At 43.1% G+C, this 23,971-nt stretch overlaps 1 protein-coding gene across 2 annotated transcripts in view; it reads left to right on the forward strand.

Moving 5' to 3' along the window:
* rasa3 (RAS p21 protein activator 3) overlaps window positions 1–23,889 on the forward strand; it is a 40,473-nt gene extending 16,584 nt beyond the window's left edge. Inside the window, exons 4-24 of one of the 2 annotated variants that reach the window (XM_084540975.1) lie at window positions 1,003–1,097; window positions 5,509–5,585; window positions 9,865–9,945; window positions 10,045–10,117; window positions 12,951–13,024; window positions 13,114–13,218; window positions 14,133–14,289; window positions 14,368–14,516; window positions 14,787–14,901; window positions 14,991–15,065; window positions 15,157–15,280; window positions 16,502–16,608; window positions 16,746–16,823; window positions 16,969–17,046; window positions 17,144–17,217; window positions 21,138–21,244; window positions 22,145–22,227; window positions 22,316–22,524; window positions 22,618–22,721; window positions 22,825–23,008; window positions 23,693–23,889. In XM_084540975.1, coding sequence (XP_084397101.1) covers window positions 1,003–1,097; window positions 5,509–5,585; window positions 9,865–9,945; window positions 10,045–10,117; window positions 12,951–13,024; window positions 13,114–13,218; window positions 14,133–14,289; window positions 14,368–14,516; window positions 14,787–14,901; window positions 14,991–15,065; window positions 15,157–15,280; window positions 16,502–16,608; window positions 16,746–16,823; window positions 16,969–17,046; window positions 17,144–17,217; window positions 21,138–21,244; window positions 22,145–22,227; window positions 22,316–22,524; window positions 22,618–22,721; window positions 22,825–23,008; window positions 23,693–23,768 — 2,225 coding nt within the window. In that variant the 3' untranslated portion in view covers window positions 23,769–23,889. Of the gene's footprint in view, window positions 1–1,002; window positions 1,098–5,508; window positions 5,586–9,864; window positions 9,946–10,044; window positions 10,118–12,950; window positions 13,025–13,113; window positions 13,219–14,132; window positions 14,290–14,367; window positions 14,517–14,786; window positions 14,902–14,990; window positions 15,066–15,156; window positions 15,281–16,501; window positions 16,609–16,745; window positions 16,824–16,968; window positions 17,047–17,143; window positions 17,218–21,137; window positions 21,245–22,144; window positions 22,228–22,315; window positions 22,722–22,824; window positions 23,009–23,692 lie in introns of both variants that reach the window. The other variant, XM_084540974.1, reaches the window with a different exon arrangement.
* The last annotated feature ends 82 nt before the right edge of the window (window positions 23,890–23,971 follow it).

Genomic DNA, 23,971 nt, shown 5'->3' on the forward strand with positions numbered 1-23,971 from the left:
TTAAGAGGGATATAACAGACACTGCAGCTGTTTATCTTCTCCTGTGTGGCTCAGTTTGGTTCATTTATGCGAAAGGATGTAACATGAAGTTCCCATAGATTACATTCGACCAAAGAACAGACTCAGAAAGCATAAATGTTTTCTTCCTGTTTTATTTTTGCTCACAGACAACAGGGTTTTGGTTTTTCTTGTGCATTTTCGTCTGAATGTCTTAATGTTGTCTTGAATTTGAGTAATTTATGGTCACTCACGCTTCATTTTCTGATGCTTTGCTGGGACATTTGATGCGTTTCCAGCATTTAAAAATAATAAAATGTCCTCTTTTAACTCACATCAAGTCACTTACCTTCCCTGAACTAAATCTAATTATTGGTCAGTGTGTTCTCTCTTGCGTGACCCTTTTTATGCCGTGCCTTTATTCATGTTTCTACTTATCCCTTCATTCTTATTTAATTTCTCTTCATTATTTTCTTCTTCTAGGTTTAAATGTTATTAACTTCCTGTTTTATCTTTTTTTACCTCCTGCCCTCTTGTTTTTGTCCTGTTCTGAACGTCCGCCAAATCGCTGAATAATGTTTCCAGCTAGAAGTGCAAGTGACGGGGTGTGTCCGCGTCGGCGGATGTTTTTATCAGGGTTATTGGGTGTGCCGGTGTGAACGCCGGTGGGTTTGATCACGGCAGACCACAAACTGAAAAAATCTTTGCATCTCCTGATTGTAATCTTTGTGAATCTGCGTGGGCGTTGGCAGTTTCAAGGTAGTAGAAACCGGAGGTCGTTTCCAGGTCACTTTGCTTAGCGGTATTTCTGCTCCAGGTGCATATGTTCATTAAAAAATAATAAATAAATAAAAGCCGTGTGGATTTACAGTACATGAGCAGACATGTGAGTGAGTGATTGTGCGTTTTTTTTTTTTTTCTTTTTTCCATAGGCCTGCTCTTTGGAAAGTGTCAAGTGAGTTGTGTTTTTGAGCTCATCTTGTCTTTGTGTGTTTGTGTGTGCAGGCAAAGTTGCAGTGAAGAAGGAGGACCTGCAGAAATATCACGGGAAAGACACCTGGTTCCAGCTACAACCTGTCAGCGCTGACTCAGAAGTGCAGGTCAGTACAGAGAGAACGCTGAAAAACACTTTTTTTAAAGACAGAGCACCATCTCCACATCCCTACGTCCTCTCTTCTTTTGCTTTTCGGCCCAAAATATGTCAGAATAACACCAAAACCCGAGGTTAAATGAATCTTACTGTACAGACTAAACCAGATACTATAAATATATTTACCTGACTTTTATTTGGAGCGTGCTTATATTACGTCTTAATGCAAACTTACAGTATCATCCATCAGGACATCAGTCGTTTCCCTTTCTCCCCCCAGAGCAATTACGAGCTTCGCTTCCTCGGGGGAGAAAATAAATAAATCATCAGGCAGTGTTTAGTGTTTATGACGCTAACTTAGAGAGATGAGCAGAACGTGACTCCCAAGTTGTGCTGGTGGAATTAGTTCTGTGTTCGGGTCGGGGTGGGGGTAGGTTTCGGGTAATTTCACCGCCGCTATATTGTTTTTATTAGCAACTTGACTTTTATTTGTTGGTGCTTGTCACGGTTCTTTTAGGAAAATGTACAAAGAGAAGCCAATAAACAGACATGGACAACTGGGTCAATGTTTCTCAACCTGCTACAGTTTAAGCTTCACCATAGTTATATTAATTCTATTGTTATTCTTATGGGATGTTTCTTAAAGGTAATGAGGAATCATATTCTTAAAAATAAAGAGTATAGTATATGCAGCGATCAGGCATAACATTATGACCACCTTCCTAATATTGTGTAGGTCTCCCTTGTGCCTCCAAAACAGTTGTGACTCATCAGAGAACGGACATGGTCCTTCTGAGGGTGTCATGTGGTGTCTGGAAACAGGATGTTGTTAATGGGGGGGCTTTTGGGTCCTATGTCTTGAGGGGAGGTGCCTCTATGGATTATCCCGCAGATAGTTTGGGATCTAGTGAATCTTGAGGCCAGGTCAACACCTTGTGAGTTGTTCCTAAAGCGTTTTAGTCTGTGTGCCTTTGTCAGGCTGCATCCTGTATCAAGGAGTGTCATTGCTATGGGGTGGGGGTGCCTGGTCTGGTCTAGGTGGGTGCTACATGTCTACGTAACATCCACACCAATGAATGCCTGATCCAAAAGTTTCCCAGCAGAACAGTGAATTGTCACAAGATCCTCAGTGTTATTCACTTCTCCTGTCAGTGGTTTTAATGTTGTGGCTGATCGGCGTACATGTGCACATGTGTGATGGTGCCAATGTGTTAATGTTTGAATCAGGGCAAAACCCAAACAAACACAGCGTGTGTGCACCTGAAACATTCAAGCCTGCAGGGTCAAAGTCACCTACAGCCCAGTCTGCGATCGTCTGAGGAACCAGCGAAACGCGCGGCCGATATTTTCCATTTGTCATGAATGAATGAATAACTAACAGCTGGCTGTGGTAGACGGTGAAGTGCATGTCTGGACTGTGTGCTGTGGTTTTGTTTTTTTCTGTTGAGCGTAATAACAGGACATCCCAGGAATATGTTGATGGTTTTTGTGGGATAGAGCAGACGAAAGTCACTGTCTATCCCACAAGGGAACTGACACACAGTCCTGAGTGAAATGTTCACTTTAAATTTTTATATGTTCATGTTCAAATATGGCTCTCTGTTTACGGTGGCTTTGCTAGCACTGATATCAGTCTATATAAATAAAATGCACATCTAAACATTAGTCCAAACACGTCAAATGCTAGAAAGTTAGCAGAAAGACGAGCTAATGTTTTGTGCATCAAGTGGAGGCCAAGTCTGCATAAATTATGGAGACATTTAAAGGTGAATTTAACAGCTGTTTTATCCTTATAGTAACATATATAAATTCCTCTAGAAACTCAGGTTTTAGACAATCTAAGGGCACTTTCACACCCAACCTTCCGGGAGCATTTCAACCTCAGGTGGGCACATTTGTTCTGGTGTGAATCCAGAACTCGTACTCCGTTCTGGAACAAATGAATCGAGCTGAGACCGGTTAGAGACGGTGGTCGCAGCCTGCTTTTTACCAGTTGCCCTCAGAATAATGGTACGTGAATCACAGGCAGTGTTGTGCATGAACACGTTCATTGAACATTCGCTCCCGTTCAGGAAAAAAATGACGAAACAGTTTTACGACAGCTGTCAGTCGACGTGCTTACAGCACGGCTGGTGCAGCTGAAAGAGAAGCCGCCTACAGCACCACACAGACAGTTGAGTTATTTCCTCGTATATACAGTCAATGGTTATTCAAAACAGCAGCACAGATCCTGGTGGAAAAACTGTCACGGGCTGGGGATGGATGGGCAGGTCAGTCAGAGATTCTATTGCTCATTCAAAAAAACAAAAAAAATTAATGCCAACTGTTCATTTTTGAGTCTATGAACTTCAAAATTAAAAAAAATATGAACTATGAACTTGAATTAGTTCACTTTAATTTCTGCGAACTGAACTTTGAATGAGTTCTTGTTTAGTGTGAACTTGCACAACACTGATCCCAGGACAGCGATAAATGCCAGTATCCACACTCTCTGCTGATGCTCCATTCTGGTTATTGCCTTATTTCCTGAAATCCAAATTCCTGCAAAATTATGACCAGTTGCATGCGTGCTAAGGGTGTCTTGATTGCAGCGGGAACACAAACCGAATCAAAGTTAAATCCTGTGAAGGGTCACCAGGGGGGCTGGAGTCTATCCCAGCTGTCATTGGGTGAGAGGCGGGGTACACCCTGGACAGGTCTCCAGTCTATCTCAGGGCTAACACAGAGAGACAGACAACCATTCACACTCACACCTACGGCCAATTTAGAATCACCAATGAACCTAACCAGCATGTCTTTGGACGGTGGGAGGAAGTAAACGGAGGGAACCCACGCAGACACAGGGAGAACATGCAAACCCTAACCACGTCATAGAGACGACATATTGATGTGAAAAAGTAAACGCTCACCCAGAGCTCATTTTCAAGGTGTGTTGGTGCTTTTCGTGCAGCGAGTGCAGGAAAGTCTGCACATTAAAAAGTGGATTTAACGCCTTATCTGACTGACAGCTGTTTTATCCACTACATATCTGCCCTAATAGCAACTAATACACAAAGTCCTTAATAAAGCCGAGCTCTTATCTACATAACATGTTTCTTATCAACAACATAACAAACCTCTGTGATCCAGTGCGTCATTTTCGTCTTACTAAACTCTTCCAGTGACCGAGTGTGGAGTGCATTTTTTGGCACCGGCCCAACGTGCTTATTTAGCACATGTGCGGTGTTTTCTACTATTCACTATTCAGCCGTCTCACTCACCCACACACAGACACGCACAGAGCGAGAGACACAGCGAACAGTGAACAGTAACATCTGCAGACAGATGGGTGTGTGTAGCCCCGGAGCAGGGATCTGAAACAGAGACACATTCATACGAGGACCCGGGGAGAGGAAGGATGTGTGAGAGAACGAGAGAAAAGAGGGAGAAGAGAGAAGGAGATGGATCAAATGAAGTAGGAAGATAGAGTGTCTCTCTCTTCTCTTTTCAATAGAGGATGCATTGTTTGGCCTGTGCGCACATGTGTGCGTGGAAGTGCTTGTGTTTGTTCCCTCTGCAGAGGGAGCGAACGCCTGTGAGTTTGCATACTGATGCTGCTAATTAATGGAGCTTTTCTAGACAGCTGCACCACTACGCTGTCATTATGTCATTAATCTAATCACTTCAGAGGTGAAATAGCTTCGGGATGACGTTCAGGCTCACAGCTTTTTTGCTCGGGTGGTGGAGGAATGCCACTTGTTCACGTCTGACTTTCTCTGAATTACATTTCGGCCATCCCCCCCCCTTACGTGCGACGTATAATATGATGTCTGCCCTGGTGTAAATCTGTGAAGGATTACGTGTTTTTACGAGATGAGATCAGTGGTTGAATCAGTTGATGGATTATCACCGAGTCTCAACAGGTTTTTAGAGTGGATTAGGTTCAGATGAACTTTGCCTTGCGTCACACATCCATCTCCCTCGCACACAAAAGAAACTTAAAAAGCGTGGTTTTCAGTGGACGGTGAAGGAAATTTAAAAGCTCTCTCTTCTTCTGTCTCCACCTGGCCTCAAGCAGACGGGTCGCCCCCGAATGAGCTTAAGGTTTTGCACAAAGAAAGTTTTTCCTTAGTGCCTGCTCTGGGGGGTCTCAGACCAGGTTTTGCAAAGCGTGTTGCAGGGTTTCCCCGTACAATGTTAATACTACGGCGGTCTGCCAGAGTCTAATTGACTCATAACGAATCGGAAAGATTTTGTACGTCTCAAACAAGGTTGTGCTGACGCATCTCTACATTTGTCGTAATTAGAGATTTTTATTAAGACGATGTACTTGTGGGAAACATTGATGCCAGTTGTGCCATTGTCAGTTTTTATTGTTATTGACGCTATATATATATATAAATCAAATTGGAAAAACAACAAGTGTTTGTGTGCTCTTGCAGGGAAAGGTTCACCTGGAGCTGCGTCTGAGTGAAGTCATCACCGACAGCGGAGCCATCAACCACAAACTGGCCACGCGGTAAGGCGCCGCACACACTCAGCACTTCTCAACTCAACGGCGTCTCCATGAGGACGCTCACTGACACTCATTCCTCCCCTGTCTCCTTGCCCCGACCTTAACCGTCCCTACTGAGTGTCTAATCCTAACCCTCGCCACCAAAACGGAAACTTAAACCTAATTCTAACCTGAACCCTAAAACAAAAGTTTTAATCCCTGAATGGCTATTTGGAGAGGTACGAGAAAAGTGAGGACGGGGTCAAAACTGTCTGTACAAGCACACACGAACACACACTTCCTTTCATTTGACATGCATTTGGACATAATTATACTATCCTCTAAGTTTATATCACTTAGCTGACTTTAATTTGGCGTTTTATTATTTTTAATAATCAGTTTATGATGACACATGCATCTAAAAGTGTGGATTTGGTACCAGACTCCCAAAAGAGGGATATAGCAACACAATACAGACTATTTTTTCTTTTTAAAAACTTAAATTGAGATTATTAAGTCTCACTGTAGCTCCAGTGCTTTATTCCACCTCCATAGCGCATAGTTTGTTGCAGCTAGACCTGGAGGTTTGAGCTTTTTTCTTCCCCTCTCTCTTCAGATGTGGAGTTTTTGAAGTCATGCATGAGGGCAAAGCATTGTTTCTGTGTGTGTGGTTGTAGATGAGCATAAATCAATGATATCCTCATATACAGATTATTCTCTGCACATATATATATATATACACATATGTTTGTGTGTGTCTGTGCGCTTGTTGGCTTTCCAGCCTCTGTAAAGTCTGATGATGAGCCAATGTGGCTCCGTTCCCAGAGCACACAGCGAGTAAGGAGCTTAGAGCTGAGAGCAGGAGGTCATCTCGTCCGATTTCTCTAGAAAGACACGTGTGTGTGAGTAAGAGAGGACCAGAGATAGGTTGTGGTACGACGTCTCTGGTCTCTGACGTCTGTCCGAGGATGTATGAGATCTGAATGAAGCTAATTCCACAGTTCATTCACACCTTTTACAACCGCCGGAGTCAGAGGTGGTGTCTTACCAAGAATTTCTTTCTAATAACATTTCTGTACTAAGTGAAAATGGTACATCACTCATATAGTGGTACATTTACAGCATGCCGTGCCACTTAAAAGTATTTTCACCACTCAGAATTGTCTACATTTCTGCATAAAAATGACTCAAAACATCAACGGATTTTGACATAAGTCCTTAAAATAGACGGAGAGAAGTCCATTATGCTTTTGTGTTTATTTATTCAAGAATCATTTGTTCATATCTGTGAGGTTTGTTCAAACATGTGTTGTAAAGACCAGACTGTGACAAATCCCAGATATTTATAAAACAAGTCTCGTTACAGTCATCAGAAACATTTCTGAACAGATGGACTCTAATTCGTCCTTTAAATTAATTTCCTAGAGTTCCACTTACTTTTGCGCCTCACTGATATGTAATATTGGGTCATTTTTCTGAATAAACAAATACGAAAGTGTGATATTTCTGTTTCACGTGTTTGATTGGGTTCTCCTTGTCATCTTTCAAGACTTGTGTGAAAATCCACTGATGTTTTGAGTCATTTTGGGGGTGCAAATACCTTAGAGCGGCACCGTATCACATTATCAGACTCACAATGGACATTTTCACGAACTGATTTATTGACATTCTCCTTCTTCTTCGTTTCGCGTTTCACGTTACACCCGATGCAACCCGACCACTCGCAGTTCGGTCGAAAGGTTTTGGTGTCATGCTAATGAGCGGCTAACGTAGCCTCAAGCCAGTCTGGAGATGAGTGGAGCGGGGACAGTAAAGTCATCTCTTTCTCTCTGTACACCCTCAGATTTTTCATTTTCGATCTGTCAACCGCAAAAGTCCCTGACTCAGATAACTTCGCTCGTCACAAAGTGCCTTGCACAACCTAGTTTCACAATTACACTCCCCCCATGAACTTTGTGCAGAATCGGTGGCGCTCCCCTTTATATTATTGAGAGTGTAGGTCGTTAGGTTTCGCATTGTTGTATTAAGTTAACGTATCCTGTGCACTGAAATGCAGCTGGAGGAGAGACACTGAAGTCTCATTTAATGTAAGCACTGCGATGACAACGACTCACATTGGCATCCTCCTACAGTATGTCTGTGGTTGTTTTGGGGAGGTGGGAAGGATGGAGGCTGTGATGTAATTCATTTTCCTTTTATTTGAGCAAAATAGTTTTTGACAGGAAACGTGGGCGCTGAGGAGAAACACATTAAACTAATATGAGTAATGTCGTCCGAAACAAAAAAGTCTGCTCCACCGCCACCACTGTCTGGCATGTCAGCGCTCGCAGCAGAGATGAGAGAGAGATGAGAGAGAGAGAGAGAGAGAGAGAGAGAGAGCTGGATTGTAGGCCAAGCAGGGGTTATATAAACAAGCTTACTGGACAGGAAGTGCTCTGGCATTAGCGATGCTTAACCCACCCCACTCCTTGTTCCTTATTAGGGACCTGAGCTTATGTGTGTGTCGGTGTGTGTCGGTGTGTGTCTGTGTGTGTGTGAGTGTGTTTCAGCAGGATGGGGCAAGCTGATGCATGTGTGTCTGTGGTCTGTGGAGCTGTGGGCAGCGTGGTGATTTGCTGTGTAATTCATCATGTGGTGTGACTAGTGGTGCATCACCACGGCACAGAGGAAGTGATTCGTCCTGCTGGGTTGTAATCCCTTTACAGATAGATAGATAGATAGATAGATAGATAGATAGAGGATGGATGATAGATAGATAGATAGGTAGATAGATAGATAGATAGATAGATAGATAGATAGATAGATAGATAGATAGATAGATAGATAGATAGAGGATGGATGATAGTGAAGAAGTAAACTTTGAAGGGACACTGGAATTGACACGTCATCATCAGAGCCTTGATCATACTACCTGAGTGTCACTCCTTTGTCCCTTTGTCCTTTTGTTTTGACCATGTCAGGGAGCCACCCCTGCCCCCCCCTACTGAGTTCACCCTCCTGTGTAAAGCTGCCCTCGGCTGACCAATATACATCCACTATACGATCTAATCAGGAACTGTCTGCAACCACACCCAGGGACAGGGTATATTTGTGCTCTGCCCCTGCATTCAGGGTCAGTCTCTGGTCTCAGAACCACTCTGTGTCAGTAGGCTCACCATGACCTGGAACTCCAATAAACCTCCACCACTTCAGCAAACTTGGAACTAGACTTGGATTGTTTTTTCCTTCAACAATAGATAGATAGATAGATAGATAGATAGATAGATAGATAGATAAACATTGAAATTGGCTGAGTGTGGCCCCTCAGACAGTTATGGTTTCAAGTGCGTCACCGACGAGTTTCACTACCTCGTCCTGACCCAAACTGTTTTTGTCCTGTAGAGTTCATATCGTCCTCTCCCTCCACTGCTCTATAAATAATACCTTAATAGACAACATAATGTGTTTCCTGCACCACTTATTTGTTTTCTGTGTTCTCCCTTAAACCGAGTCAGGAGTTTGTCCCTTTCCACTGCTGGATGTGAAGCTGTCGTGCAGGGTTTAAAATAGTTTTCTTGTTGTTTTGAGTCGTATTTATTAAGTGGTGCGCGTATTTAATGTGAAGTAACATTGCTCGCAGTAAACAAGCGAGCATCATATCTCAGTCACATCTCTTTTTAATTAAATTGTGACGTTAAAGCTCCACCGATGCCATTTTTAGCAGCGGGCGACTCCAAAATAAACTCGCACAATCAAAGCTGCAGTTATCTGATAATATACCAGGCTTCAGAGAAAAAGATCAGTATTTTGTTTCTGAGCAGGCGGCGTGGACTCAGTTATCTCCTCGTTTCCTGGAAATGGCTTCCCATAGTTGTCTACATGAGGGTTTGCTGGAGACTCGAGCTGTCTTGCGTGGGCGGACGAAGCTAAGCGCTATGCAGAAATGTAGGATTGGGTGTCAGCTCTCAGCGGCACTAACAGCACTCAGGACCCTTTCATTACATTAGGCATTTGATTAAGTGATAACATGGAGTGTAATGGGGTTTTAAGAGTCCTCTGAGGGTATTTAAACTGTTTCTTGGTATTATCAGGGCTGCCATGTTCAACCTACAATAAAAAAAATCAAAACAAGGATGTTAGAAATACTAAAATGGATTTCACTGATCAGCCTGTAGCACCATGACCTATAATATTCAGATGAGCTCATGCAGTGCAAACAGTGCCTTCAAATTTCCTTCATCGTGTTAATGTGTTACAGGCGTGTGTGTATGTGTGTGTGTATATTGCTCATCCATTAATGTCTGGTCTGTGTGTGTCTCTGCAGAGTGTTGGAGTGTCAAGGCCTTCCCATCGTCAACGGCCAATGCGATCCCTACGCTGCTGTCTCCTTATTAGGTCCTTCAAGGTGAGGATCTCCCGGGGCCGGTCGGCACGCACAGCTTGGTCCATCGCGCGTTTAATTTTTGATCAACGTGTGTGTTTTATCTCCTCCTGTTTGCCTTAGGTCGGAAGCCAAGAAGACCAAGGCAAAACGGAAAACCAACAACCCGCAGTTTGATGAGGTGTTCTATTTCGAGGTAGTTCAGGTTTATTTATTTATTTTTTTTAATCATTCTTAGTTAAAGCCAAAAGTATGTGGACACTTGAGCGACTAAACGTGGTTGTCAGTTTTCCAGATCAGCAGCAAATGATTGTTTATATTCTGCTATGACGTCTTCCAGAAGAGTTATTTCCTTCCACGGCCTCAGTCACAGTCGCCCTCGCTGTCAATAGGTCTTTAAAGTCAAGTCATCTCAAAAGCAGCTGATCAGGTCGATACCTCCTGCACGTAACATTGTCGTTATGAGACAAAAAATAAAAAAAAAACATCTGACTTAAAAGGGAATTACAGTTTTTTACAACCTGGACCTTATTTCTGGCATAAAATACGATCGTTTACTCACCTATATACCTTTGGTGTCATTTGGAGTCTTTCGGAAGATATTTAGCTCCAGTGGAGCGCCATGTATATCCATATAGTGGGAGTGAATGGGGCACCGAAACGCAGCCTCTAAATAAAGCATTATCGGCAACGAAACTCGTTCATTTCACCAATATTTTGTTATGATACGCTGGTACTATTCCCCGTTGAGTCTGGAGTTACTGGAGTTACTGGAGTTATATTCAGCCATGTTGCAAAAAACTAGCAGTAGCAAATTACAGGTAAACAAGCCGACCGTCGCGGGTGCGCTGGATGATGTCAGAGGTTAATCTACAGACCCCGGATGATGATAACAGGTAACTCCGGACTCAACGGGGAATAGCACTAGTGTGTCATAACAAAATATTGGTGAAATGAACGAGTTTTGCGGCAGATAATGCGTTATTTAGAGGCTGCGTTTCGGTGCCCCTATCACTCCCACTATATGGATATACACGGATGTAAATATCTGATGAATGACAAAAAATGACACCAACATTATATGGGTGAGTAAACGATCATATTTAATGCCAGAAATAAGGTCCAGGTTGTAAAAAATGATAATTCCCCTTTAAGTTCTACCACAAATCTTTAGGCACACAATTAAATTAAAATATGAGTGTATGCAGCAGCCACTGTGAAACACCTACAACTAATATACTGTTAATATTTCACCTGTTTAAGTGGGTGACATTTTCCATGAAGTTCATGTTTGCGGTGTTCAGTGAGCAGACGACGTCACTCTGAGCAGGAGTCCGACGAGGCCGAATAACTGGAGACGCCTACTCATGTGACATATTAGCCAAATCGCATTACTACAACTTCTGTGTTCTCAATTATCAGAAAAAGGAGCATAAGTTCATAACTCCATCAGTTCAGTCTTTATTTAGACATAATCTGGTCCAGCTTGTGATCAGAATCAGGTTCTGCTGAATGAGTTCATTCCTGACAATCATTACTGTAGGCTGCAGTGTATTCAGGTTCAATTATTATCAGAATATTTAGTCTGGTAACACACCATTTGAGTTTTATTATGGGGCACATTTCAGCTGATACACAGAAAAGAAAATATCTCTAGGCTCAACTGGATTGTCCTGCAACCAGTCAGGGCCATTTTGTTGTAAACTAATTAAACTCTGTGGCCCTCAGATGAACGTAAAGCCCACCCCGAACGATTTGATTGGCCCCCGCAGATATTTCCTGGAGCATAATCAGTTCCCAACAGAGCAGCTCCACACCAACGTTCTGCTGCAGATATTTTGTCAGGCTGACTGAAAGACTTAATTCATACACTCATTCATACAGTAAACGTTAGCACGTGTTTGTGCGAATTAGCATCAACAAGCTAGCTACATAGCGGAACAACATTAGCTGGTGGTAAAAATTAAAAAACTGGGAACACTGCTTGTATTTGCCACTAAATTCACACTTAAAATGCTAAAAGCTAAAACTAAGTAACAACACCAAATGGAAACACATAAATGCTAGCTGTGTTTTTCTCTATATGTATGTATGTATGGATATTTTTTGGACACAAACACTCTCCCTTCCACTCTGCCCTCGATAACCCCTCGCTGGCTGCAGAGCTCCTCCCTCTGGCCTCCTCGCTGCAGCGCCAGCAGACAGCAGGACAAGAGTATGATTGATTCAGACAAACCAAACAATCCGGCCCATTGATTTCCAACTGACAAGACGGTCTTATTTGTTCCTGGCCACCACATGAACACAACTGTGCAGCCCTCCTCTGTGTCACACACACACACACGCAGGGATCATCACGCAAACACGACCATCTATCATCTTCCTGTCATGTGATTATCCTTTTTTTTTTTTTTTTACTTTATTGCTTCAAATTGAATTTTCTTATTGCTCCGAACGTACGTGATCCAGATTTAGACCCAGATCTGCCAGATAGCGGAGATTAGAAACAAAACATCTGCAGTTTTTCAGCAACATAATGTGACAATTATGCGCGGCTCAAAAATAAAAAAGAACACTTTGAAAACACATCAGATGTCAGTGTGACACAAAAAAAAAGTCATGCTGATATGGACTGGGTAGAGTGTTAAGAATGAAAGGATGCGTCGGGCTAGTCGGGGCATGCTCTTAATGAAACGACGGATGGTGTCCTGGGGTATCTTCTCCCAGATCTGGACCAGGGACCATCTATGGCCCTGTCCAGCTTTCCAAGAGTAACTGCCATGCTCCTGAGACGGTGCTGGGAGACACAGCAAACCTGATGGTCCATCTTGGAGTCGTTGGACTACCTGTGCAACCTCTGCAGGGCCAGATCCCAGAACTGACTTGATGCTATACTCTGATTAAAAAGTGTTCCTTTAATTGCTTGGAGCAGTGTAGCTGACGGATTCAAGCTCTTGTTTCTTCAGACATGAAATCCTCACACATTTCCTCTGGATCTAAACTTGGCGCAACTCTTTCTCTGTTCCCAGGTGACGAGGCCGTTGAGCTACACGAAGCGGCAGTTTGACGTCGAAGAAGAGGACGTGGACAAACTGGCCCTGAGGTGAGTCGGCGGTCGTCGGCATCAGAGCCGAACTTCCCTTAAAGCGTCTTTTGTCTTTTATTTAACGGCGCCGTGTGATTCCCGTTCAGGGTGGATCTGTGGAACGCCAGCAACTTGAAGTTCGGGGATGAGTTCCTGGGAGGCGTGCGCGTACCTCTGCGGGTCCTGGGTCAGGCTGGAGTCCACGACGCATGGTGAGAGGAACACCCCCCCTCCCTTTGTTTCAAACCCGGGCCTGTTTTATGTTTTTTTTCCACAGAACGAGGGCTGCACCGTGCCGCTGCTGCAGCTGGGCCGCTTCGGTTCAGTTATTATTAGCCATTGATGTTTTTCTTTGAATTCGGGTTGCCGCGGCAACGGCGAAGACATATCATATCAACACAGGCATTCTTTAAAGTTTTCATCTTAACCAAATTAGACTTTGCTGAGCATTAATTCTTTTGTTTTTTTCGCCGCTTCTGACCCGGCATGGCTTGTTGTTTTTAGTATTTTTTTTTATAGGATTATATATTTCTTTTGGAGAAATAAGAAAAAAAAAAAACATGCTAAGAGCTCGGTGTTGGAAATATGAAGGAGAATAAAGACTGGGTGATTTGTAATGCCCAATTTAAAGTGGAATAATCGGTTGTCCTCTAGATTCTAGATGAGACAGTTTAGGGACACGGCAACAAGTTGTATACAGACCTTAGAAAGTCGACCTGTGCGTTCGGAAAAGTGAACACAGATAAATCTTTCTTCATATTTCTATATTATAGTATAACTCCAGTATTCTCTCTGTTTTAGCTCCGTTTTGGTCTCCACCAGCTGCTAAATGCTCTACATCTTCACCAGCTGGTTTTCTGTAGTGTCTCTTTGCTATTTTCTTTAGATTTATCAGAGGAAATGAGGTCAATGGGAGCAGTGAACCAAAAGCTAAAAAAGCTAAAAAATGCAAAAAAAATCTCCGATGTTTGATGTTTCTGTGGAGGTTCCCAGTCATCCGGGTCGTGGTATATCCCAAAGTCGTCTACATCACATCCGTGCAAATGTTGAAATATTGGTTTTAAACAAATTAAAACTGACTCACATATGAATAAATTACTATTTTACTCTATTTTGTCTTTTTTAGGTACTTTCTGCAGCCCAGGGAAAACGGAGGGAAGTCCGTGAAGGTGGAGGAGCTCGGCTCTCTGCGTCTGAACATCGTTTACACCGAGGACCACGTTTTCCCCTCCGAGCACTACAGTCCCCTCAGGGATCTGCTGTTGTCCTCTGCTAAAGTAGAGGTACGTGTCCTCTCCTTTGCTTGTCTATATTTATATTTCAGACTCGTATCATTAACCGTTTGACTCCTCTGCGTCCAGCCCGTGTCGGCGTCCACGGCTCACATTCTGGGGGAGGTGTGTAGGGAGAAGCAGGAAGCCGCCATCCCACTCGTTCGCCTCTTTCTTCATTATGGCAAAATAGTGCCTTTCATCAGCGCCATCGCTCATGCTGAAGTTAACCGCACACAGTGAGTGACTCATCCCTTAAACCAGAAAACAGCTCGGCGACAACTGATGCTGCAATTATCCAGCCAAAGGCAGCTAAATGTCTTATTTTGGGGGGATTTGCAATGAGTTTCTCATTACTAAATCAACCAAACTCTATTCCTGGGTCCCAGTTTTAGTGACATTGTTATTAAAGGTCATTGGGTTTTATGTGAATAATCGCTGTAATGTAACTGGCTATTAAATGACTCGTTTTGAAACTGTGCTTCAAAAACACACTTCCTCATTTGCAGAGACCCAAACACCATTTTCCGGGGAAACTCGCTGACTTCTAAGTGCATTGATGAGACCATGAAGCTGGCAGGCATGCACTATCTGCAAGTCACACTCAAACCGATCATAGACGAGGTAAGGTATCACACCTGCCCCTCTCCCAACGTGTTGGTGTCTCGGTTATAAACAGATATTTTAATGTTTAATGTTGTAAATTGCCCCAGATCTGTGCGGAACACAAGCCTTGTGAAATCGACCCAGTCAAGCTGAAAGAGTCAGAGAACTTGGACACAAACAGGGTAAGAAGAAGAAGAAGAAGAGTTTGAGTTGTTTGTTTGTTTGTGTTTGACTGTTGTCTGACCGCCCCCACCTCCGTCCCTCCGTCTCCAGGAAAACCTCCGTCACTATGTAGACCGGATCTTTGACGTTATCACAACCTCCGGCGTCCGCTGTCCCACCGTCATGTGCGATATCTTCTTCTCTCTCAGAGAGTCGGCTGCCACTCGTTTCCAAGGTAACTCGCCTCCTGAATGAATTAGAAAGTGGTTGGAATGAAGCCGGTAATAGGGAAGAGGAAATAAAAGACAGTAAAAGAACAGGATGTCCAAGGACGGTTATTTATTCTGTTTCGTTCAAGATCACAGAAAGGCTTTTTGTGTGTGTGTGTGTGTTCTGCTGTTCGTGTCAAACCTGAAACCACTTAGCCGTCTTACAAACTCCTTAAGGTTATGTAGTATGTCATATGGAGTGTGTGTCTTATGCCGCGCTGCCTCCTGTTGACCATGACAGAGAACTGCAGTCGCAGAAGGAACAAAAAATAAGGTTTATAGCAGACATATGGCCAACTTATTTTAGAAAACATACATCTGGTAATTAAAAAGGGAAATTAAAATCAGCTACAGCCATATAAGCAAAAAAAATGACCAAATCAGTATCTCTTTTTAGCTTGCTAAATAAAAAGAGCAAACTAGAAAAGAAACATTTTCACATTGAAGCTTTCCAGACGGACTGCGTACTGTTTTATGTCGGGTCCAGACCGCGGGAGTCCCGGGGCAGATAAATCCCTGATTTCACCAGGAAATCAGGTCCAGACTTCTCACGGTGCAAGAGGTTCAGTCTAGATTGTCTGAGGGTTTATAGATCTCAGACTTTGTGAAAAATCTGTTAAAATCTTTCGTATTGCTCCTTTCATAACTGAATAGGATAAATCTTTATTGTCATTGCGCTGGGAGGAATAGAACGGTAATTCACACTCACATATGCACAGATGAAATTGATTTGCTAAAAAGAAGTAACTGTAAAAATAATAACTGTAAAAAAACTTAAGTTTAAGTGCATGAAGGTATTAAAGTGCATTAAGTCATTAAGTCATTTAGATGTTGGAGATGGGGGCAGCGGGGATGCAGGGCTGTTCTTGGACATCCGAAAAGCTGTTTCTCGATTTGGTGGTGCGGCACTTCAGCTTCAATAATAACCAATCTACAAGTAGGGAAACTGATGCTGTTGTCGAGCATACTGCTGTTGACAGTTGTTGCCCCGTGTTGACTATGTCTCCATTTCAAGACGTCGTGCTCCTTAATCTGGCATGATCATCTAAATAATATGTGAGGCACCAATGTTTTCCAATCTTGCAGCATGTTTAAGTTCGAGATGATTGAGAAAAATAGCTCCATATGTGTCATATTACATGTGATGGAAGCAAGTTTAGTGACGAATCCTCGTTTCTGCCCTCTAGTTGACCAAGATGTCCGATACACGGCGGTGAGCAGCTTCATCTTCCTGCGTTTCTTCGCCCCAGCCATCCTCTCCCCAAACTTGTTCCATCTGCGGCCGCATCATCCGGTGAGTCGGACTTTTAAAACAAAAGGCGTGCGGAGTCAGCAGTTTAATCACCTTTTCCTCTGAAGGCTGAAGGAACAAAGTTGTCTGCGAGGAGTAACCGGATCATGTCAAGCCTTTGTTCATTTCTGTGTCCTCAGGATCCCGCCACCTCACGAACCCTCACCCTCATCTCCAAGACGATCCAGACCCTGGGAAGTCTCGCCAAGTCTAAATCTGTGAGTCCTCCCAAGTCATTTATTTATATATTTTTATCTGTGACTTAACTTGACCTGATTTTAATTTTAGTCATAAACAAACACAACTTGCTGACCTCTTTTTTTCTCTCTTGTCCCTCTTTCTTTACATACTTTTCCTTTCAAGGCCAATTTCAAAGAGACTTACATGGCTGCATTTTACGACTACTTCAATGAGCAGAAGTATGCGGACGCTGTGAAGAATGTGAGTGTCCAGTTTCTTTTCGCCGGATGTGCAGCCTGACTCTTTGCCATGTTTGTCGAAACACGATCGAATATTCATCTTTCGCTTACCTCCACAGTTCCTGGACCTGATCTCCACCTCCGGGAAATGGGATCAGAAGAGTATTGAAACACCAATCATGCTCAAAGAGGGGTAAGACACTGTTACCTTATTGCCACCATAACATTCATGAAGAGGAAATCCCCAAATCAAACAGCTCCTGGAAGTTCCTACATTGAATCACAGGCTGTTTTAACTGCTAATCAAATAGCTTCAGTTGTTTTCCAGCTTATTTTCTTCAGCAGGCAGAGAGTTAAAGATGAGCAGCCTGATAGCGCTCACATGTGGATGATAAATATGAAGCCACGGGTACATCTGGTTAGCTTATGCTGCATTCACATGATATTGTTTAAACCGTTAAATTACGAGCGCCCCCAGAACTTTCATGACGCAGACCATATCTCCCGCTCGGCGAAACGAGCTGCCGACGTGCTGACAAAACTGTTGGCTCCGAGTGGCTGCAAGTGCACCATCTCGCCCCAAATACACGAACACTAATGCGAATCATTTAGATAAAAATTAAAGCGGAAAGGCAAACGGATAGAAAAATAATTCAATATCATAAAACACATTATGCCTTAGACGAGCTTAAACAAATGAGTAAACGCTGACAACTCAGTGTCATTTTACAGGAGGTATAAAAGTCTGTGCAGATTAAACTAATAATACATACACTGATCAGCCACAACATTATGACCACCGACAGGCCTCCCCACTAACAACATTCGTCATAATGTTATGCCTGATCGGTGTAAATTGTAAAGTAGTGAGCTTTAAAGATACTAGTATGTTTATTTCACGCAAATCAAAGCGGGTGTTGAAGAATGTGAGAGTGCTGTTAATCTTCTCATCTGAGGGCCGTGACACACCGAGCCGACCGTCGGCCGCTTTGCCGTCGTCAGGCAGTCGCTACGGGTCACAGTCGCAGGCGACGTGAGACGGTTCTTTAATCTCGGTTTGGTGTGTCCGCTCTTTAACTCTCTGTCAGAAAGTGTTTTTCCCAAAACTGTTATTCTAGCCTTTTTAAGTTACAGTAAAACTACGCCCGTGACCCCTTTTATGGTCTGATTCATTTCCAAAGTGGAAAGTCACAGTAAAGATTCATCTCAGGCAGGAAGCGGAGCAACAACACGGGCTGTTGTTTGGTAGATATTTTGTCTAATGAGGCTGTTAAAGAGGAGGAGACAGTTTCCTGTTGACAATAGTTGTGCCAGCGCCCTCTCTCATCAGAATCCCCACCCTCTCTTGTTTCTGCTACCGGGCGTAGGAGTGTAAAACTCACTATAAAGAGGGTTGATGGGAAGGGTTCAAAAGGCACGAAGGGCAGGTAAGAGCTTCTCTATATAAAGGCTTTGCCCTTGTGACCCTCCCCTCCTCTTGTGTGCACTGTGACCCTCCCACCCCCCAAAACCAGGCCGGCTACTCTTCTCTCCCACCAACATCATACGCTGCTGTAGATGCTGCTGCACTTTACTTTATATCTGGTCTGTATAAAGGCAGTCCACCGACCTGCCTTGACACTGTATGATGGATTTTAGTCTGTCTGCATTTTTAAAGGCTGCAGACTGACCTGTACAGTGACAGTAATGGCATAAAGTAAAGCGTCAACCGTTAAGCTGCTTACTTAGGAGGCGTCACTAGTGCTGATGGACCCTCTCGTTCCTCGCCATGCCGGACATGCTTGGTGTGACAGTGACAGCAGGGGTTGGTTACTGTACAAACATTTCTGGGATCTCATATCTGCCCAACATCCTGACCCTTTACACCCTTTTGTCTAGATCACATCACTACCATACACATTAGAGCTTCCAGCACAGCTCCAGGCATTCAAGCGGCATGTCCTCCACTCCTTAGTGAAGAAAAAGATTTCAAACATTCCAGCAGTAGTAACTTCCAGTGTTTATAGCCCCGGTACTTCTTATTCCATGTGTCCTTTGGCCCTTAAAGTGTAAACAAAGACATCCTGCTGTTTACTCTCTCTTAACCTCCTGAGACCCTGCGTCCTCATATGGGGACATTAAGTTTTAGAGTTGTGGCAGTTTATTCTGCATTCTGCTTTGTTTAAACCTGTTGTCCTCATAAGTAGATGCTTTTGTCTGCCATCTAGTGGTAATACAATACAAAAAACCTCATCAAATTTTACAGTTGAAACTTGTTTATTTATGCTTATTAGCTTTTCTAGTTTGACATGACACAGAAATTCTGTCAATAGCAACAAGCCACCACGTCCCTAATTAGCAAGTACTTGTTTGAGGACGTTGGGACTTCATTGTTTGCAATTCTGTCTTTGCGCAGCCATGTTCAGGTATTAAAATAAACAGTTTTACATTTTGTTACACATTGGTAACTTTTTTGTAATATACAGTGAAATAATCCCTGTGTCCACACATGAGGACATCATTTTTTAATTTTTTTTTAAAAACGACTTCCTGTTCAAAGATGATGCGTAGTTTTTATATTTCTTAGGTCCTACTAATCCCAAATACCTTGGAGAAATTAAAAATGCATACCAAAACAAAAGCTCGGGTCTCAGGAGGTTAAAGGACAATACTGGTGTTTTTTTGTTTTTTACATGTTTTAACAACAAATAAGAACCGTTCAAACATGGTACTAACATGTGTCCGGAGTGATCAGATTGCAAGTGTTCACCTTTAGTAGTATCTGTGTTTGCGCCTAGCATAAAAATGCATCTCCTCATGCGTACATGCCCGTTCTGGACGCAAAATAATATTGTGCGAACGTCTGCTGTTGACAATAGGTCGCTACGGCTGATTTCAGAACCACTATGGGGCTATGATACAAATTGTGGAACAACATGAGCTACGTTGTCTGATATCTTGGTCACTGAAGACACACACATTAATTTATTTTTTTATTTATTTATCTCTTATGTTAGTTATTGTAGAGAATCACACAAAGCTGCACTGTTTATTGCAGTTAAACAAATATCTTGGATAATAAAGGTAAACAATGAGGAAATAGATGAGTACACATGGCTATTTTTGCACACGTCACAACATATCAGTGTATTTTTTTAGTAATTACACACCACTCCTCTTCAATAATTTCATTTTTTAGTTCTTGTTTCGACTTATTATTGACTGAGTTAAAAGCCACAAGTAAAATTATTTTAGAGGACGTCAGCTGAGGAGGTGGGACCAGGCCACTTGCAAGGAGATCAGTCAAGACACATATTAATGCCTTAAGATAAGATAAGATAATGCTTTAATAATGCTCAGATATTTCACAAAGAAAACTATTTATGGACTGCTTTACAGTTACAGACAACCGTCGGTTCCATTTATTTCAATTAGCTTGCAGAGATCAGAAACTTCCTGAGGACATTTTAGGTGACTTCATCTATTTATTGGTACGGAAGTTGCAAACCGCAAAAAAAAAACAAAAAAAAAACACTGCAATAGTGGATGCCGTCAGACAATCAAACCGAGGATTTTATCAAAAGGAAGCAAAAGGCTGAAAGGATTGATTATTATTAGGACTGAAATAGTGACGCATGTCCATCTGAGCATCTGCCGGCAGGACAACTAATCAGGATCAGGATTTGTTTCTTGTTCCCTCATAGGGCGACCTTTAACACACTCCCTGTGTGTGTGGAGATAAATATGAGCATGAATCAGTCGTCAGTGGGATGGTCGCTCAAGTTTCAAGTCTCTGCAAGCTGATTTTCACAATGCACTGAAATAAACCGAAGCCAACAGCTGTCTGGACTGGTCCTGAGTCAGTGACATTGGCCGACTTCCTTGTTTTTAGCTCATAGACTGATCAAGCTATGATTTTTATTTTTTTTTTAACATGCACACCGACATATAATTCAAATAACTGCCAGCATGTACACAGATGCATAAATGTAGACTAGCTTACCAGTAGTTTTATGTTAAGCATCAAATGTATACTCCTATACATTAAGAGGTGCACTCAGTGAAAGAAAGCACCGTGATATATTTAAAACATGATAGTTTTCATCTGAGTTTCTTTTCCCCATTTCTCCTCAGATTCATGATAAAAAGAGCACAAGGGAGAAACCGGTTTGGAATCAAGAACTTCAAGAAGAGATGGTTTCGCCTCACCAACCACGAGTTCACCTACCACAGAACCAAAGGTGAGGTCAGCGGTTTCTCTGGGGGGATATTCTTGCGTTATTTCCTCGTCTGTTTAAGTCGGTGTTGTGTGTGTATGCGCTGGGTGTCGGATCCAGCAGGAGGAGAAGGTGGGAGAGAAAATCTGCTGAGTGCACGTTTAGACTGCACACTCATCATCCCAACACATGTGTGGGAGATTAAGTCGAAAGTTTGCATTTATGCATCCAAACGAGCTCGGGGCAAAACTTGTACATCAGCCGTTTTCCTGAATTCCTCACGTACGCACAATTTGTTGCAGGTTGTGTTGTGTGTTCACACTCACATTTGTGCCGTTCAGTTTTCTCACGATGCAGGGCACAAAGATGCTTACACTTGCAAAGCAAAAAAAATAAAGTGACGAGATTCGATTTCAGATAATAGTGAAAAAAACTGCAGAAAGAGTTTGGAATATAAATGAAGCTGTAAATATAGTTTTCCTCTCTTTGTGTTGAGTTTAATCTGCAGTGCAGTTCTAAAACATATTGCAGCATTTCTTGTCACAAACTGGAAATAAGTAGGTATTCACAAACGTCCAAAGACATGCTGGTTAGGTTAAATGGTGATTCCAAATTGGCCGTAGGAGTGAGTGTGAATGGTTGTCTGTCTCTCTGTGTTAGCCCTGAGATAGACTGGAGACCTGTTTAAGGTGTACCCTGCCTCTTGCCCAATGACAGCTGGGATAGGCTCCAGCCCCCTCGCGACCCTTCACAGGACAAGCAGTTACATGAATGAATTTGCCAAAATACCAATAACAAAACTGAGCGTTGTAGTCAACAAATAACTCCCTGGGTATTATGGGAATTATTTAATTCTTAAACTAGCAGCATGCTTAACAGGTACTTAGTTAGTGACATGTCTGATGTCGTTCCTGTTCCCTCCAGGTGAGGGAGCTCTTTGCAGCATTCCCATAGAGAACATTCTCGCCGTGGAGAGGCTGGAGGAGGAGTCTTTCAAGATGAAAAACGTAAGGAGTCGACTCAGATATTTTGAGCTTCAAAGATCCCCCTTGGAGAGTCTTCTCCTCACCCGCTGTCCACTTTACCCTCCTCCAGATGTTCCAGGTTATTCAGCCAGAGCGGGCGCTCTACATCCAGGCCAACAACTGCGTTGAGGCGCGCGACTGGATCGACATCCTGACCAAAGTCAGCCAATGCAACCGCAAACGCCTGAGCACCTACCATCCTTCAGCCTACCTCAACGGCCACTGGCTCTGCTGCAAGCTCTCAGCAGACACGGCCACTGGGTGCACGCCCTGCACTGGGTACATAGAGGCGTTAAAATATCTCCAGCATCAGATTCCTTTCCTTTGTTTCCGCGCTCTCATTTCCCGTGTGCATCTGTTTTTTTTTCCCAGTGGTCTCCCAGCAAACATCCAGCTGGACGTAGATGGAGACAGAGAGACCGAGAGGATTTATTCCCTGTTCAGCACATATATGACCAAACTGATCAAGATGCAAGGTTCGGACAGTGCCTGTTTTCCACTCTTGTGTTCCTGTGTGTTTATATCCACATAGTTCCTTTTTAATCTGCTTAACACTCCACTGCTTGTCCTCCACCACAGAGGCCTGTGGCAGTAAGTCTGTGTACGACGGGCCCGAACAGGAAGAGTACTCCAGCTTCGTCATCGACGACCCCCAGGAGACTTATAAAACTCTGAAGATGATCGTCTCGGCTGTGCAGACGTTAGAGCAGCAGCACACCAAGTACAAACGGGACAAGTTCAAGAAGACCAAGATAGGCAGCCAGTACGTATTGTTTTATTAATGTGTAGTTCAAATTATGTTATAAAATACACAGATCAGCCACAACATTAAAACCACTGACAGGAGAAGAAAATACCATTGACCATCTTACGACAATTCAGTGTTCTGCTGGGAAACTTTTGGACCTGGCATTCATTGGATGTTAGACATGTAGCACCCAGCTAGACCAGACCAGGCACCCCCACCCCATAGCAATGACACTCCTTGATGGCAGCAGCTGCCATCCCCAGCAGGATGCACCAAAATGGTTTAGGAAAAGCTAAAAAAAAACATGAAGAACAGCACAAGGTGTTGACCTGGCATCCAAATTCACTAGATCCCAAACTGATCAAGTGTCTGTGGGATGATCCACAGAGGCCCCTCCCCTCCCTCCTGTTTTGGATGCACAAGGGAGACCTGCACAATACCAGGAAGGTATTGGTCATAATGTTATGCCTGATCGGTGTACATTTATACTGTGTTTCAGCAACTTCCTCTTTGTACCAGCAGGTGGCCCAGTCATAAAGGCTACTAATACCTGTCATTAAATGCATTTAAATATGTTTTACACAGCTCTATTGTCGCCTTAACCGCTATTCTGAGCCACACTTTTGCTTTTTTTTTTTTTTTTGGCCTCAAACTCTTCTCGTCACTCACCAAACTACGTCTTTCTCTTTGTGTCCGCAGGGAGCATCCGATCGGAGACAAGAGTTTTCAGTGCTACATCCGCCAGCAGTCTGAGAGCTCCACCTACGCCATCTAGCCATGGTATCCCCGTATACTGTCTCTATGAGGCCCGGACCCAGCATCATCTTCTTCACTGTGGAGAAATCCATCTGAACAAAGCTCCGAGTCTAGCACTGAGTTTTAAATCTTTTATTTTTTCCTTAAAACAAGATCAGCAGAGATCATGTCACTTGTTTGCAGTGAAGTGAATCCACATAAAGTTAGTTTTCTGGATTCAAA

This window comes from Chelon labrosus (genome assembly GCF_963514085.1).
Source record: "Chelon labrosus genome assembly, chromosome: 3".
NCBI classification, from domain to species: Eukaryota; Metazoa; Chordata; class Actinopteri; order Mugiliformes; family Mugilidae; genus Chelon; species Chelon labrosus.